The 19,179-nt window shown below is 40.2% G+C and overlaps 1 protein-coding gene across 2 annotated transcripts in view; it reads right to left on the bottom strand.

Moving 5' to 3' along the window:
- The window catches only part of AMPH (amphiphysin), a 255,664-nt gene that overhangs the window by 139,803 nt on the left and 96,682 nt on the right, over positions 1-19,179 (bottom strand). For both annotated transcript variants that reach the window (XM_059397249.1, XM_059397248.1), the window contains exon 2: positions 9,567-9,647. In XM_059397249.1, coding sequence (XP_059253232.1) covers positions 9,567-9,647 — 81 coding nt within the window. The remainder of the gene's footprint in view (positions 1-9,566; positions 9,648-19,179) is intronic.

The following is a 19,179-nucleotide window of genomic DNA, read 5'->3' as shown; positions in this document are numbered from 1 at the left end:
TTTAGTGTTATCACTGACTTTTATTTTAGCCATTCTGAGGTATATAGTGACATTATATTTTTAATTTGTATTTCTCTGATGGCTAAATATATGTTAAACATCTTTTTATGAATGGATTCTCTGCCATCCAGATATCCTCTTCAGTGAAATGTCTGTTGATAGCTTTTGAATATTTTCTAACTAGATTGATTTGTTTTATGATGTTGAGTTTTGAGAGTTCTTTATATGTTCTAAATACCTGTCTTTTTATCCTCTTAAGAGTTCTTTTGCAGAGCAAAAATTTTTAATTTTGATGAGATCCAATTTATCAGATCTTCCTTTTTTGGATTGTGATTTTGGACTCCAGTCTAAAAATTCTACTTATTCCTAGATTTTGAAAACTTTCTCTTCTTTTTCCAAAAGCTTTAAGACTTTATGTTTACATTTAAGTCCTTGATCCACTCTGAGTTTAATATTTTAACCTATAAGAGTTAGGTTTTGGTCAAGGTTCATTTTTGGGGGGGGAGGAGGTCTATAGATGTCCAGGTATTACAGCACAATTATTGAAACACTTTCTTTCTTCTATTGAATTGTCTTTGTACCTTTGTCAAAAATCAGCTGAATATAGATGTGTGACTCTATTTCTGAGTTATCTATTCTGCTCCATTATTTATGTATCTACCCTGTTGATACCATACTGTCATGATTACGTCAGCAGTATAATAGGACTTATTACTGAAATAGAGTAATTCTTCACACTTTATTCTTGTTATCTCTCTTTTAATCTAGAATTCCAGGGTCTGCATGCTTCCATATAAATTTTAGAATAAGCTTGTGTATGTCTTTTAAAAAACTGTTATAATAATTCCATTAAATTTCATTAAACCTATAGACTAATTCAGTAAGAACTGACATCTTTACTATGTTAAGTCTTCCAATCCATGAACATGGTATGTTTCTTCATTTATTTAGTTGATTTTTTTCTTTAGCTTATTATGATTTTCAGCATATAGACACATATTTTGGGAAGTAAACAATTCATTTATTTGGAATGTTATTATGTTTTTAACTTTGGTTTCCACATGTTTATTGTTAATATATAGAAATGTGATTGATTTGGGGATGTTGACCCTGTATCCTGTGACCTAGCTGAACTCACTTATTTGTTCTAGGAGTTTTGTGTTGAGGTGCTGGGATTTCCTATGTACACAACATGCCTGAAAATAAATATTTTATACTTTCCTTTCTGATCTGTGTGCCTTTCATTTCCTTTTTTTTTTCTTTTTTGTGCCAGCTGCAACTTCTAGTTCTACATTGGACAACATTGGTGGGTATGGACATCCTTGACTTGTTCCCAATTTTAGGATAAGCATTCATTCTTCTACCATTAAGTACGGTATTAGCCTTAGTTATTTTGTATATACTCTATCAAGTTGAGGTAATTGCTCTCTATTTCTAATTTGCTGATCACTTTCATTATGAATGTGTGTTAGATTTTTGTCACATACTTTTTCTACATCAATTAGTATGACTGCATGGTTTTTTTCTCCTTACCCTGTTTAAATGGTGGATTACACTGATTGATTTTGGACTGTTAAACCAGACTCAAATACCTAGAATAAATCTTACTTGGTCATGATTATAATTCCTTTTATACATCATTGGTTTGATTCGCTGATACTTTGTTAAGGATGTATATGTCTAAGTTCATGAAACATATTGATCTTCAGTTTTCTCTTTTCACACTGTCATTTCCTGGTTTGGCTATTAAGGTCGCTGGCTACATCTACTTTCTATAAAAGACTGCATAAAATTGGTGCTAATTTTTCTTTAAATATCACAATTCCTCAATAAAACCTCCTGGTCCAGAAGATATTTCTGTAGATTTTAAATTTCAAATTCAATCTCTTTAATGGTTATAAGACTATTCGGATAGTCTATTTAAGCTTTATTACCTTTTAGCAGCTTATGGTCATTGAAGAATTGGTCCATTGTGGTTGTCAAATTTAAAAGTATGAACTTATACAACAAATTAAAAGAGACTACATCAAATTAAAAAAAAAAACTCTGCATAACAAAGGAAACCACCAACAAAATAAGAAGGCAGCCTATAGAATGGAAGAAAATATTTGCAAACCATTTATCTGAAAAAGGGTTAATATTCAAAGCTTATAAGGAACTCTTACAACTCAACAGCAACAAAACAAACAATCCAATTTTTTAAATGGGCAGAGGAACTAAATAGACCTTTTTCCAAAGAAGACATACAGCCAACAGGATCATGGAAATGTGCTCAACCTCACTAATCACAAGGTAAATACAAATCAAAACCACAATGAGATTTCACCTCACACATGTTAGAGTAGCAATCATCAAAAACCCAAGAGCTGGCAAAGATGCAGAAAAAAGTGAAGGAACCCTTTGGCACTGCTGGCAGGAATGTAAATTGGAGCAGTCACTGTGGAAAATGGTATGGAGGTTCTAGAAAAAACAAAAAACAAACAAACAAACAAAAAACACTGAACTACCTTATCGAGCAATTCCACTTCTGGGTATATATCCAAAGGAAATTAAAACAAGATCTCAAAGAAATATCTGCACTCCTGTGTCTACTGCATCACTATCTACAGTAGTCAGATATGAAAATAACCTGTGTCCATCGAAGGATGACTGGATAAAAAAGATGTGGGGTGTGTGTGTGTAATGGAATATATTATGGAATACTTATATATATAATGTTTATATATTTAAATATGTATATATATAATGAAATATTATTGCAATGGTCATGAAATATATAATGAAATGTTATTCCATGAGAAAGGACATTCTGCTGTTTTCAACAACATACACAGACCTTGAGCACATTATGCTAAGCAGAATAAGTGAGACAAAGGCAAATACTGTATAATATAACTTATATGTAGAATCTAAAAGAGCCAAACTCATAGAAACAGAGACTGGAATGACGGTCACCAGGGTCTAGGGGTTGGGGTAAAAGACGGATATGGATCAACGTGTAAAAACTTCCAGTTAAAAGATGAAGAAGTTCTGGGGACTCTAATGTGCAGCACAGTGATTACAGTTACTTATACCGTGGTATATACTTGAGATGGCTAAGAGACTATATCTTAAGTGTTTTTACCACACAAAATAAAAATAGTAATTAGGTGGTGTAACTGGTGGTAATCATTTTGTAAGACATTAAATGTATTAAATCAACACTTTGTACACTTTAAACTTGCACAATGTTACATGTCAATTGTATCTAAATAAAGCTAGTGAGAAAAGAGGAGGAGGAAAGGAAGAAGAGAAGAAAGAATGCAGGGAAGGGAAGGGGAGGGGAGGGGAGGGGGTAGGGGAGGAAGAGAGGAAGGGAGGAAGGAAGGCATACCAGCCCTACCTGGCCCATTTACCTACCCAGCTCACCTCCACCCTCACTCTCCTGACTCAGCTCTTAGCATTAATATTATTAAATCATATGTAGTTTTTCAAAGGGGGCATTCTCTTTCTAAAGTTTTGGGTTTTACATATGCCACTGTCTTTCCTGGGTAGCTCTTCACTCCTGTCCTTATTATAAATAAATAAAGAAGCAAACAGAGCAGAGCTGTTCACAGTATCTGCTGATTGTCCTTTTCCTAGCTACAGAATCTATAGTAGCTAGAGGATTTATAGTGATATCCTTTGTTTCACTCCTGATATTGATAATTTATGTCTGTTTGGGGAGTCAGCCTTGCTAAAGATTTATCAAATTTATTAATTTTTTCAGAGAATCTGCTTTTTATTCATTTTCTCTATTCTTGTCCTATTTTCAGTTTCATAGATCTCTGCCCTTTTATATTTCCTCCTTCTGCTTGCTTTGGGCTTATTTTGTTCATCTTTTTTCGACTTTCTTGAGGTAGAAACTTAGACTATTGATTTCTTTCCTCTCTTCGTTTCCAATATAAAGATACAACACTATAAATTTCCCTTTAGCTGCTTTGAAAAATTTTATTTTCAAGGCCTTATATCTGGGGTTCGGGTAAATACTCTTCATTTCTTCTCAGGATCCTATACTGGGAGTCTAATACTGTCTATACTGTCCCCTAATTAAGCCTGATTACCTAGAAAGAGACTTATTAAACTCATTCTCATGAAGGTCTGAGTAGCATGTATGTTCTCTTACAGGGGCATGTGGATTTTCACAGGCCGTAAAGCTTCCAGAATCAACAACACGGGGCAGAAGGGAACTCACTGCCCCCAAAGTCACACCTGCTGAGGTTAAGATCCTCTCCAAAAACTGAAGGTATGCAGATCACAGATACTTCAAGGCATGGCCACCTAATCTCTCTCCAAATTTTATCATAAAGACACTAAAATGGCTATCAAATGGAGGGTAAGAAGTTTCAAGAATTAGAGGAAGTGCATAAAGACGAGTGTACAAACAGAAATAAAGCATGAGCCCTCAATTTGTTGCCCCCAGACTAGCCGCACTGGCATCTTCTGGGACCCTGTCAGAAATGCTCGTGTCCAGGCCTCACCCCAGACCTACTGACCTGGCAGTCCAGGGGTGGGGCCCAGCCATCTGTGCTGCATCTGATGCAGCTCAAGTTGAAAAACACTGCTCTGCTGGACACCACACTTGCCCCCTGACATTCTTAATCAGAATCTGGTATGATGACCTGACAGCAGGCTCCAGAGGCTGGCTGAGGTTCTCCATACTCTGGGTTAGGATGCTGTCGTTTAGAACTGGATCACTACCCCAGACAGACAGATGGGATCACGTCTAATCCAGGCAGTGGTTACTTCAGAGGAAGATCACTATTAATATAATAAAAGGTAGATACTAACATATTCAGATCACAGTTATTTGTGGTAAAACGAAATAGTTCTAAGGCCCTGCTGAGCCTATATGCTCAAGTATATGCTCAAGAAAATTGCAAAGATTTTCAGAATGCAAATGAAATTTGCCATAAATAAAAATTTTATCCACACATTAACACAGTGTGGGAGTATATTTATATTTACATTTTTAAAACTTCTATAAGTTTTATTTTTAATTACTTCATGCATATGTATTTAAAAATGTCATGAAGTTGACTTACAAAAATTCACATATTCAACATCTTTTCCATCCCAGAAATAAACACGCGATCTAAGAATGTGCTTTAAATCATCATTCCTGGGGGTGCCTGGATGGCTCAGTTGGTCAAGTGTCTGCCTTGGGCTCAGGTCATGATATAGGAGTCCTAGGACGGAGCCCCACATTGGGCTTCCTGCTCAACAGGAGAGGAGTCTACTTCTCCCACCTCTTCTGACCCTCCATCCCCTCCCCTGGCTCCTGCTCTCTCTCTTACTCATTCTCACTCTCAAATAAATAAAATCTTTATTAAAATTCTTTTAAATTATCATTTCTGCCACAGGGTTAGAATATTTCTCAGGTTTGAGAAATATTTTTAAAGCTTAGGTGCAAAGCACTAGATCCTGTGAATATATAAAGATGAAAACAGCTACACAGGATGCTTGTGCTGAGGAGAGAGCTGTAAGAAGACACGACTCCAGCTTTCAGTCACTGGATAATCCTAATAATTGGAATAACTGGCTCCAAATTCTCACCACTGGAGATGAGTTCAAGGCCTGAGCATTTCCTTCCTTCTTTGTATTACAGCAACGTGACGCTATTCCTTGCTGGTGGGCATGGGGAGAGGGAGCAGAACAACATCGCTATGGTATTTAAAGTCCTGAGAGGTAAGAGACCTCTCCCCTTTATTACAAGTTTGGCTTTTGGACTGTAAGTCCAGTTGGGTGCTCCCAGCTGTACTCACTGAAATGTGACCAAATAGCGGGTTATCTGGGCCCAAACAGTCCCTGAGCTGTTCAATCACTGTAATTAGCACAGTTGCTGTAAGCATGGCATCTTACATGGGCAGACTTATTAGCAAGGAGGAAGAAGAGAAGGGCCAGGGACATTCTTTCCCATCTGGGACCTCTTTGCTCACAAACAAATTCATCAGCAGGTTACCAGGTAAAAGTAGGCAATGTTCACACCATCAATTCTGCTACTTGTTAGCGGCTTTGGTAAGACAGGCAAAATAAAAAAGAGGGGTAAAAATACAACACTTTGGGGGAGGACATCTTGAAGTCAGTGTGTTCTTTCTCCTGAAGGATTTCTATAATCCTTACTCTCTTTGGCACTCCTCATCACGGAAAATCCCAAGTTTTCGGCAGAGGAGTTCACTCTATTTATTTTTGCTCTGCCCTACACTCCCCTTCATCCTTGTCCCAGTTAAGCAGTTTGTGAAATCTGGACCACAAAAACCACAGCAATGGAGAACCCAAAGGACAACCAAGGGAGTGTGCACAGACCTTCCATCTACGCTCTCAGTCTAACAAAAACCAGCTTTCAGGAAAAGAGGTTTGGGATCAAAAAGAAAACCTGGGGTTGGAATAAGATAAAAGTTAAGCTTCAAGCCAGAGTTCCAACACAGACGCAGCTGCAACCTTCATTTCCATCAATCACTATGAGGCTTTCATGATTTTACTAAAGGGAATTTAAAAGCAAAATCACCTGGGCCCAAGATGTTTAATTACTTCCTAGAACATTCTAGAAAAATCCACTTTGGCTTAAGTATGAATTAAGCATGATCAGGTGACTATAATATAATGCACAAATCCAAATAGAGTTCATAGGATACTCTATATAGTATCTTTTTGGATTTGAAAAATACATTGTCACAGAAAAAGAGATGAAATCTAGATTTCCTGGGTCAGAAAATATCTTAAGAGTCTGTTGCTTTTAGATGATGCCTTCTGCCTTTAGAGTAACGATTCACCTTTACATGAACACTTAAAATAATGGGCCTTGTAGAGGTTACTACAATCTAAATAGATCCTCCTTTCTAGGTTAATGTTTCTGCACAAGCAAATGGAGAAACACCTTTCTCAACATAACCAACAGATGTGAATTGGTTACCAATACATATCGAGGCTTAAAAGGACACCTTTTCCCTTCTGCAGAGTATTAATACAGTCATCCTCCCACCAGTCTTCTCAAGCATGAGTACGTTTTTACAGAAAATTGACAAATCCCTCTCTTCCCTCCCTCCTGTCCATTCCTTTCTCCTTCTCTCCCTCTACTATACAGACAGAGTTAAGGTACCATCATTCCTCCTTTCTGCACTAAAAGAACTATACATTTAGGTTTTCTGATTAAAAGAAACAAACAGATAAACATCAGAATGAGTATGTGCAAATCCAAGATGTTTTGATGCAAAAATGTTTCAAAGGGAGTCAAAGAGGGGGGTTCAAGATACTCTTTAAGAAATACTATTCCTACATTCCATTCTGCTTGTTCCACTCTTCTAAAGTAGACTTGTTTGTTCCAACTTCCCCAGATTTTGAAGTTTTACCCAGTTCTTGAAATCTGCTAATATTCTTGGTAAGGACCAAAGTGTTGGGTCTTCAAGAATGATAGTATACCATTTGCTCTATAACATTTGAAAATACATCTAGTGATGGGAATGGATGGCACAGCAACATTACAAGGTCACCCCAGGCTGCTGCTGCTGGTGGCACAGGTCATTTAACTGGTGGAAGCTGGTGATTTAACCAATCATACTTTTCTTTAGTGCTGAGACTAAAAACAATTCTCACCTGGTTCAGTCAACAAGTTTAAAAAAAAAAAAAAGCCAATGAGAATTCACTGAAATTGGAAAATGCAAAATGCTTCCTAGTCACGAAGTCTTTTCTGAACTTGATGTTTCCCAAGGTTAGCCTTCTGGGGTGCTAACAACATCAAAACACCATAAGAGTGATACGGGGGTGGGGGGGGGGGACCAAGAGCAAAGACCTAATTAGCTCCACAGAGACACACCAGACAGGAAGAGAAGAATGTAAATCCTCAAGAAGCAGGCAAAACTACAGACATGAATCCTTTCTATCTAACTCAAATCCCTTAAAGCAGATATTTGGAATCACCCTGCAGAGACTGACAAGTTTCCCTGTGTGAAGTTGTTGCAATCCAGACAGTGATATAGGGGGTATAGCTCAGTGGTAGAGCATTTGACTACAGACAGTGATATATACGAAAGTTATCCAAAGGCATGAGATAACGTACAAAAACTCACAGAATGAGAATGTAAGGAGACATGGAGAATCTGTCCTGGAGGAGACTGGGCAACAGCATAGTCTACAGGCCTGGAGCTGATATTTCTCTAGAATTCTCTCTTCTACCTCATTAAGCCAAATCTCTCCACAGTACTGTTTCCTGGACATGATCTATTTCAATGTCACTGTTCTCTTCTCCAGCTCCCTTCTCTCCTTCCTCATTGTCAGGCACAACATGATGACTACGACTCACAGTATAAACCAAGTACCTATCTGCGCATGTGCACTCCTACTCTTGGGATGAAGTGGGAGGTATTCAGGATTGTGCTCTGGCAGAGCCTGGGCTACTTGACTCCATACGTGTTGGATTTCATCACCCCGTGTCAGTGAAGGAAAGCAATAGCATCTCTGCAGTGAGACAAATAGTAGGGACTCTGGCTCAATATGGAAGAAAGTAATCTTCAGGATTTGAGGTGATTTATTTCAGGATTTGAGGTGATTTATTTCCTGCAAACAGGAACGAAGGGGACAAAATGAAACCCACGAGGATCTGCATTACCAATTGTAATCCCCAAGGCCACAATATCCTATGGACACTGGTAGCTCCAATGACACCAGGAAAAATAAATCTGTGCCCTCACATAATCGCCCTGTCCAAACCTTCTTTGCCAGAGCTTGCCATCCCAGCCTTCTTCCCACCCAAACTCAATTATGACCTTCAGATCAGAGGCTTCTAACCATAGAGAGCCCCACTTACACCTCCCCCCACTTTGACCCTCATGCACAACTCTGGCCAGTTATCCAAGCCTTAGAGATATAAATTGATAATTCAGAAAAGAATTTGCTTCCTCATGCATGTGTCTGTTGAACACACAGCAGCCCATCAAACGACCAAACATCACAAACCATGTGTCTCAACCTTCTTCTTCATGATCACCCCCCTCAAGAAGCTCTGTAGACATTTTCTTCCTCATCACACACCCCCATGAAATTTTAATACCATGGATATACTATATGTCTATTTATGTGATGTATACACATAAAAAGAGTATAATTTCTTTTATCTACAAAGAACCAATTTTCACCCCCTTAGGGGAGATATAACCCCTGTTAAGAATGCATGATCTTGAAGCATGAAGCAATTAAAAATACTGTGCCAGAAGTATCTAATTCCTGTTTCCCTAATACTGTACTATACTAAGACTATAAATCACCCAAAACCACATCTTTCCTTTAGATCAATAATCTGTACTAAAGAGCTCCAGTCAAGCCAAGTCTTAATCTCCTGAGAGTCTAAAACACAAATCATCTTCCTGTGGCACCTACTGCCTCTTCCTTCACCTGTCATAAGAAAGCCTACACAATTAGCGAGGGTCACCCTCGGGTTAATGCCAACCCCAAAGAAAGTTTCTTCCTTCCACCTTAACACATTTTAGTTAAATACTAAAACACAAACACAGTCAACCCATTTCCCCTTCCAGAAACTAGATAACTGTACTTACCTCTTGCCGTTTGAAGTTCTGGACATATTCTTCAAACTGCTCATCTTTTGTCTCATCGGCTTTCCCAAGCTTCTGAAGGACCTAGATGGCAAATAAAACAGAACAGTTTGATTCAATGTCTTCAAGTAACAGGCAGAGCAAAGCTGCTGTTTTGCTCTTTTGAGGAGACATCAGTCAGCATAGCCAGTTTTTCTGCCCTGGAAACATCTAGGCTTGATGGCTTGGGGTTGATCAGTCTTGGATTTTAACCAAGTTCAGCAACCCACAGGCTAAGCAATGTAATGCTACATTGCCTTCATAGACTTACATATCTGCTTCCTCCAGGAGGCAGAGGCAAAGCTCTGTCTTGTCTTCTTGTCCAAAGCATCTGGTACAATGTTCAATGCATAACAGGTACACAGTTGTTTGTTAAACAGTAAACCAAGCAGGGCACCTGGGTGGCTCAGTGGGTTAAAGCCTCTGCCTTTGGCCCAGGTCATGATCCCAGGGTCCTGGGATAGAGCCCCGCATCGGGCTCTCTGCTCAGCAGGGACCCTGCTTCCTCCTCTCTCTGACTGCCTCTCTGCCTACTTGTAATCTCTGTCAAATAAGTAAATAAAATCTTTAAAAAAAAAAAAAAAAAAAAAAAAAAACAGTAAACCAAGGTCATGTCCCTGAAGAATTACCTACTTTATAGGGATGGTATTAGAATTAATGGAGACAGGTCCATGGCCAACTCTCCCCCACCACCCTCCAATATGCCTTTCAACTCCCTAAAAGCTCAAAGAGGCCCTGAATAGAAGACTGGAAATTAGCAATCCAGAGCATTAGGGAATGCTATGTGGAGCTTATTCAAACTATGATGGAAACCCTAGCAGACAGGAATGTGACCAATTACATTCTAGCCAAAAAAGCAGCCTCAGCAGAGATCACTGGAAAAATCATTATATATTATGGTACTGGGCAGGAGGTGTTCTGCCTTCCTAAAGCACAGGATGGGGTTCTAGGAGAAGGAGTTCTTCAAAAGAGAGCAGAAAGTTACTTGGGGACAGAGTAGAAGGATCCTGAGAGCCATAACTGGGTTCTCTATTCAATAGTCCCACATCTAGGTTCTAAAACACCAGGTCGTTTGAGAATTTTTAAAAACTCCATAAACACAGCCTTAATGAATTGAAAATTATTTATATGAAAATGTTGTCCTTAACTTTTGAAAAACTGTAACAACAAGATCATCTTAGAAGTGTGTTGTAAATGCAAGACACTATTACTGCTATTTTTGTTGTTACCACTGTGGTAAGAGAGAGAGGGCAAATCAAAATCGCACAGGCCACACCTGCTAGAGAAAGAAATTCAATGACATAGGGATGTTTGACCTTGTTCTACGATCTCCCCCGATCCACTCCTGTATTTTTTGTTCCAAAGTAAAAATAACTTTAAGAAGTCATTCAATAGCTTCTTTATTCTACCTTTAAAAAAAATTTTCATTTTGAAGCCAGGTCTCCCAAAGGACCTCTTGCCACACACATAAACACTAAGAGTAGCGGGGGAGGTACCTAGCATTAACTATGTGACCTTCCCTCCTGATTCTTAACATTTACTATTTCGTCAATGTTTGGCTACTCTAGAGCAGATAAATCTTTGAGTAGTGGCAACACCGCATCTGTTGGTAGCAGTTCCCAAAAGCCAAGAAAAGCTGTCAATTTCTCCTGAGCAAGCAACCTTAACCCCACCACTTACCACACACTGCAAAGGCACTGCGATCTCAGGAGTGGCAGAAAAGAGAAAGATGTTTACAGAGCCTCCACTATGCACCTGAAACCTCAGAGAGTGATTTACATGTCATGTCTGTCTTTCATTCTCACAACACTCATAGTTGCTTCTTATTCTATCCATATAGCAAATGAGGAAATAAGACAGAGTAAGCAGCTTACCAGAGACCCTCTGGAAAATTCCCTTTTTGAGGCCTGGTACCCCTGTCCCCACCCACAAATAGCCTGTCCTTCTCGTGGGAAACAAGTGGGATTTACACATCCTGTCATTCTCATCTGAGATTCCTCACAATACTCTGAGAAAGACCCATCTTCAAGGGTGCATATCTACCACTGGGAAGGGGATTCTTCACAGACCCTTTGCTGAAAGTCCGTTATTTAAATTTTAAGTCATGACACCTTGCATTTCATATTTCTAGAAATTGTTCATAAAATTAAAGTAGAAAAAAAGACCCCAAAAACTGCTCCTAGGTGTCAAGAGAGAATTATACTTGGATGACTCCATAAGCCTACAAGCCTACATTCTCTCTTCTAAAGACTGCAGTAAAGGACCCAGACCTCTGTGAGTTACAGCACACCCACATCTTGATGGCAGCAGCCAGAAGAGAGATGGGAAAGGCATGAGTCAGGGGCAGCAAAAGACATGGACTTTGCTAAGGACTTTCTCATGCTAGTCACTGTGACAGGGGATTCTATTGCTTCAGCTGATTCTCATGGAGCCTCCACAATCCTATTTTAATTGCATCAACAGCATAAACTTACACGGACAAAAAGCTGGGGGGGGGGTGGATATTGGATGTATCCCACAATGAGAATCAGGATTCACAAAAAGACCTTTCTTCTGCAAGATGGTATTCAACGGAGATAAAATTTGGGTCAAAAATGTAAAATTTTTGAATTTATGATATCAACATTTAACCAACATGAATAGAACGGATCCTAGGAATATGTCACTTTCCACCCTTTGGGAGAAATAAGGGATGACTTTCGCAGATACTCAATATGAGTCAACAAAGTGATGTTACTGGAAAGCTCCTTGGGCCACATGAGAGCAAGTGGGAGAGCAGGGCTGCAGGCTTCCCTGTCATGGACAAGGTGGTGAGCACAGAGAGTCACAGCCAGCCTGGACCCAGCTAAAGGGAATCCTGGAAGCACACAGAACTGATTCCCTGAGGTAAGAGGAAATTTTGATGTAACTAGAGATACTGCCAGGGAGAAAAGAAGAGGAAGAGAGTGCAGTTGTCTTCAAAGACTGAAGGGTAAAGAAGGTGGTAAAAAAGGATCAAACTGTTCCATTAGAAACCAAGATTGAGGACTAGCATCAGTAGGTAAAAGCTATATATAAAACATTTTGCACAAATCTATCAAAGTTTTCTCGAAACTAAATTGTTTGTTGGTAGAGGTAATAAGTTCACTGTCCTAGCCATTATCTAAGCGCTTGAAGCAATAGTTACAGGGACCAGAGAAGATGTATTCATCAAACAGGTGAACAAAATAAATATCTTCAAATTTGAATTCTCATTTCAGATATCTTCTAATTCTCAAAGCCATAATAAATATATCAGGTTTGAGTGTATCAACTTTATCATGTGTATCAAGTTTACCCTACAAAAGAACGCAAATCACCACGAAGGCAGAGAAGAAAGTCTATTCACTTCGACCTCCAGCAGAAGAGGACGTACTGGAGACTGCATGCCAACCTCCATGCACGGTGCCACAAGGAGGGGGGCGAATCTAGGGACAGGAGCCTGGTGGTGCCGAGGCACGAGGTGCAAGACGGGGAGCTGGTGGGGATAAGGCTGGTGTGGGAGGAAGATGGCAGATTACAGAGGGGATTAGTCTGCAAAACTAAAGACTGTAATTTTCTCCTATAGATGACAGTGAGCCAGTGAGGTGTTTCCCTAGAGGGGGACACCCGAATAAACCTGTGCACCTGGGTGGCAGTGATCAGGACAGATTAAGAGATGGTGGGACCAGTTAAGAGACTACAAATGCAATGTGACTGAGCCTGAACTAGGAGACAGATAGGACAGACCCTTAAGAAGTACTTACTGGCTTATGAGATGAACAAGGTAGGGACAGAGACCATGCAAGGATGACCTCACTGCCAGCTGTTGGGACGTAAGTTGTGGTTAAGACGCCAGGGAGGGAAATGGTTCCGATGTGGGATTAGGAAAGTTAAGAACCAGAAACATGCATCAGGACTTTGGATGAAATTGAAGGCCCAGCTAGAAAACTCATTTCAGTGGTTTTGTCATTTTTCTCCAGCAGCCTCAAAACTGGGGGTAAAATTGATCTGCTACAGTAGAAGTACCTTAAGGCAACAAAAAATACCAAATCCTGGAACTGAGAGGATTAAGAATATCTTCTACCTTGTTTTCTGTCACCATATTTGACAGTGAGTTTCCAGCTTAAGTGGCCTCTCGCATTTCCTATCCACTGGCCACCTCAAAAATATCAATTAAGCCTGACCGGTTTGGTACCACTGATGTTACAGGACAATTACTATACATTCATGTATCTGATATTTACGTTCTGACAATGCAATAACATCTTCCACCTACAGGCAAAGGGCAGACAATTCTGTGCTCATGCATTTTGCTTTAAGTCAATTTCATTTGCACTGACACTTTACTATTTTGAAATAATAAGATTTTGTTGTCACTTCCATTGCCGCTGTTTTCAAATGTAAAATTCCATTCTTTTTTTTTAATTTTTTATTTTTTATAAACATATAATATATTTTTATCCCCAGTGGTACAGTAAACCTCAAATTTTTTTAAATTTTTTTATTTTTTATAAACGTATATTTTTATCCCCAGGGTACAGGTCCGTGAATTGCCAGGTCCACACACCCCACAGCACTCACCAAAGCACACCCCCCTCCCAATGTCCATAACCCCACCTCCCTTCTCCCAACCCCCCTCCCCCCAGCAAAACTCAGTTTGTTTTGTGAGATTAAGAGTCACTTATGGTTTGTCCATAGTTTGGCTATTGTAAAATTCCATTCTAAGTTGAATAAGCTCTTTCAAACTGCCTTTCTGAAGGTGAGATTCTGAATCATCCCCATAAGTCTGGCTGCTTCATGCTCCCACCTCAGGCCTGAGGTTCAGAAGTTCTGATCTGGACCCCGGGAAACAAACCAAGGGTCTCAGAAAAGAGTGGGTGACCGGGTGACGGGTATTGAGGAGGGCACGTGTTGTGATGAGCACTGGATGTTATACATAACTAATGAATCATTGAACACTATCATCAAAACTAATGTGACTACAGTGACTAACTAAACATAATAAAAAAGCAAAAGGAAAAAAAGAAGAAATTCTGATCTGATCACAAAAGGCAGCATGGACCAGATGAATGAAAAATTAAATAGGAAGGAAAAGCAGGAATATGGTAGTTCAGAATATTTCCACTAATAAATCTTCTTGCAAGTGTCTCCTAAAGCAGTCTGTTCCCCAGCACAGTTTGCACAGGCTCCTCCAAACATGGGAATCTCACGTTCTTTTTTTAGAGTGATTTTCTAGAATTGTTCAATTAATTGTTATTTATTCATGAAATGTTAATTGTTCATGAAGTGGTCAAGTAAGGTCCCTAAAAATTCAGAACTCTTTGATTTGCGCAGTTTCCCCATACTGTAAATGTACTATTTCGATCAAGGTTCAAATCCTCATAGTCCAGAGCAAATAAGTACTAACTGACTGCTATAATAGGAACAGAAGAATTGCCCTCTTTGCATATTTTTAAATTAGGAGTGGAATGCTATGTTGGTGGCTTTCAAAAAAAGGTAGCTGGCATTTTAAGGCAAAGAAAAACTTCACTACCTTCCATTGCACATGGAAATGATGGGATGCAAAGGAGCTGGTACAAGGAAAGGATGAAGACCACAGGTACTTCAACAAGAATGGTTTAAAGAACTCTGCAGGATGGGCCACTGGGATTCCTGAGAAAGATTCAGGCTTTGGATGAGGGATCAGACTGGACAAACTTCTAAATCTGAGGGATTCATGCTTCCTTATGTCAGACTCTAAAAGTCAATGAGAGAACTGCACAACATAGTCCTCTCCAAACAAGGAGGCACCCCTTTCTTCACAGCTCTGTATTGGAGGGGGGAGGGGAGGCGGGGGGGGGGGGCAGGGGAGGGGGGGGGGGGGGCGGGGGGGGGGGGGGCGGGCCAGGGGGGGGGGGAGGAGGAGGAGATAAAATTATGTATACATTATCCATTCACTCCACCAGTCAACTGCATGGGATGAGCAGGGTCTCCTCTTATCTGAATAAGACATGAAGAGTTCATCTACCCCACCCCCCACCCCAGCCCATGTGCACATGATTAATTCACTTATCTGTCCAGACACTTACATGTCCATGTGCAAGTTCTGCCTCTGGAAGTTCCACCACCTGGAACTGGAAGGAAGCCATGAAAATGCAGGATAACCATCTGTGCTTTAGGGTTCTATGGCCAGGCACTGCACTGTGTGCCAAACTTCTGGATCCTAGACCTTTCACCTCCTTCTGACTGTGTTTCAAAGACTTCAAGAAGTAGCTTTAAGGTGGCCTAACTTGAAAGGAAGAAGATGAATCATCCTTTGGTGTGGTTCATGTACCAGTCAAGATCCTGCACTTTACCCTCTATCTGGCCCTTTCCAGATTTATGTCTGTGTCATCATGGCATCTACCCCTTGCTCTGGCAGTTTTCAGTAATACATTAGCCATCGTGGCCTCTAAGCCTTTCAGAGGCTGGCAGGGGCCTTCCTCTAATTCTGGGAAACATTGTTGGGGAGGTAAGCAAAAATAGGTGAGAGAGGGGATGTTCCCAGCCTTCTGTCCATTTGAGTGAATGTCAGACTTAAAAAGTTTGAGGATAACATATGGTAGAGAGAAAGTACAAATCTCACACAGGAGCAGGTTTATGCTAGGTGTGACAGAACCAACTGAGAATTAGAATGCAGTGGAGGGAAAAAAGTTCTGGAGCCTAGGAGGGAAAAAGAGGTAAGTGAGAAGGGCCCCCAGAATGCAGATACAGTAAGCAGCAGCCAAGCTCTTTTCAGTCATGCATTGACCTGGTCAGGTATCATGCTCCTGATGTCTGTTCTCCTCTTTATTTCCCAACATTGAAAGCTGGGGACATCTTAGTTCTCCAAATTAAAAAAATAATTCTTGGTGGAAAAAAAAAAGCTTGAGGACTACTGATCAAGGAAAGATGAATGGATTCTGGCCACTGGCATCCAAGGCCCTTCTCTTCTCAAGGTGCCTGTTCTCTCCCTCTGGGTTAGCCTCCATGTCTCTTAAGGTACATTTCTAGGAATCCAGATACTTCTAGTACCCAAAAGAGAACACAGCATTTACACCAAAATTCAGCAACACAGAATTGTACTAAAGCCCTCAAGTCACCTTGACCCTCTGAGAGAGACTAGATTTTTCCTCTTCAGCGGCAACCCCAACCCCATCAAGGATATGCCAATAGTGCACGGGGTAATACAAAACTCTCCAACCACATTACATCATTTAAATTAATCCTCTTGCTCCTTATCCAGAGGAAGATATTCCTCCATTGACCCCTGTCCATGGGTCAGTAGACCCATGTCTACTGAAATGGTGGCGAACCACCCACAGAAAAGCTGCTAAAATGCATGTGGTTAGGGGAGGCCAGGGAGGGCTCTACACCCAGGCAGTACTCCAGGGAGCAATTCTCTTCCTGATCCCTTTATACACACTCCTCAGACCGTCTTGGTGACCCCAGTTATCCACTGGACCAGCAGAAGATGAATCAGCAACGTGAAAACACAGACCTACACTACAAACACGGAAGACGTTAGCTTAGGTAGAACAAAGAGTTTACAAAGCTCTACCCAGGAGTTCAGGATTTCAGTTAGGGCTGAAATAAACTGCCCAAGAGGGGCTGGCTTTTGGTGACAAAGGGTATGAAACCAATGAAAAGAGTACAGAGAAGAAAGAAAGGAAATGTGCTGGTTTCTCCTCCTTTTGTGAAAATGCCCCACCCTAATAGCTCTGTAATTCCCTAATATATAAGCTATTATCTATGGATATTTAAAATATACCAAATTTCTATACGCATTATATCTAAAAATGAATCTAATCTTTCCAACAATCTTATGAATTAGGTTACGATGTTTATCTTCACGTTACCAACGAGAACAGTGAAATTTGGAGTAACTGGCCAGTGACAAAGCTGGCATATAACTGAGTCAGGATTCCAGGCAGACACGCTGATTCAAGTCTACTTCTCACCACTAGGCGATAATGTCCTAAAGACAGCAACAGGGGAAAGAAACATGGCCTGGTGGCCACATTCTTCCCTGGAGAGCTAAGACATTCTCCTCCACTCCCACTGACTGTATCACATTGTCAGGAATGCTCATACAATAACAGCTAGATCCATACTTTTGCTAAACAAAAGCCATCTGAAACAATCTCAATCCAAAATAGGTTATTACATTTACTCATAGACTGTGAGCGACATCCACAGGTTGTATAAAATGCCTTCCCCCATTCTATCCTCACGTAGGCAGAAACCATCCAATTTGCTTCTGACTAGCAAAAGGCCTGGGACGACATTACCTCCTTGTAAGATCAGGGCACAGAGTCACTCACTGAAGCGGAGGTGGTAGAGAAAAACAAGATGAAACCACCTCGCTGGATTCCACAGATGCCAAGACAAGATCCTTCCATTAGGACAAGGGACAAGCTCCGAGAAAGACAATCCAGATAACCCAGGTCCTCTCCGACACCTCTTCCGACACTTCAGCACTAAAGGTCTCGCTCCTGACACCACTCTCCTTCATGAGTTCCTTGCAGCCCATAATCCTGGCATCACAAAACATAGTTACCCCCAAGTGCTGCCAACTTCTTTCTCGTGCTGTCAACAAAGCTTACATGCCCTGGTGGAGTGGTAACTGATTAAAAATCATAGGAAAGATTTTTGGAAGTTTTGTTCTACCTTATCAACAATCTTTCTCCTAAATTTCAAGAGATAACTTCAAGGGCTGAGATGGGCAAATTCAGGGACAGCTGAGAAAAGCCTCACTAAGGCAGTGTGTGGAGGCCCTGGACTGACACCGTTGGTAACGGATGGGAATGAGAGCCCTGTCTCTTTGTGGGCATCTGAAACAATTGCTTCTCTGCTTTGTATACCATGTGAATGAGGCCTACTCTCAGAATAAGAATGCCTGCTCCCTTTGTATCCAATAGGGATGTTCTAAATTTATGTGTTCTAAATCTACATAGGCTGGGGTTTGGTTTTCAGCTACCCTTCTGACTCACCCTGTTCTTTCTAAGGTGGTATTTCCCAAAGAGTATTCCATGGGACATAATCTCAGAAATCTCCATTTTAAAAAATTAAAAAAAAAAAAATTCAAGGTTAAATCCATCAGAAAAATACCAAGTATTATATATCCCTCTATAGAATATCAAACAATATAGTTAAAGGTTAAAAAAGGGAAAATCATAGTGCCCATAAAAACACAACATGAACATCTGTCAAAGATTAATTTTTAACTCAGTATTTAATGAGAAAACTGCTAAGATGTTACCAGTTCCAGGAAAAAATTCAAAGAAATGACATATAGAGGCAATAAGGAATGCTGAATGAATATTAAATACACTGGACAACAGTCAACTGCACCTCTCTAACACAATCCTAAACCTTTCATAATTTTCCAGTATAAGCATATTTAAGTCTCCAAGAAGTAATGCAATTTTAAAAACTCTGCATTTAACATTATTCAACCCTGTGTTTCCCACATATACTTGTTAACCTCTTAGGTTACTATTTACTGGAGCACAATTTGGGGAACAGTTTCTTCTCTCTTCATCATATGGGCGTCTCTGATCTTTACTACAAAAACAGG

The sequence above is a fragment of the Mustela nigripes genome, chromosome 4 (genome assembly GCF_022355385.1).
Source record: "Mustela nigripes isolate SB6536 chromosome 4, MUSNIG.SB6536, whole genome shotgun sequence".
Taxonomy (NCBI): Eukaryota; Metazoa; Chordata; class Mammalia; order Carnivora; family Mustelidae; genus Mustela; species Mustela nigripes.
This window is presented reverse-complemented; position numbering and strand designations above follow the sequence as displayed.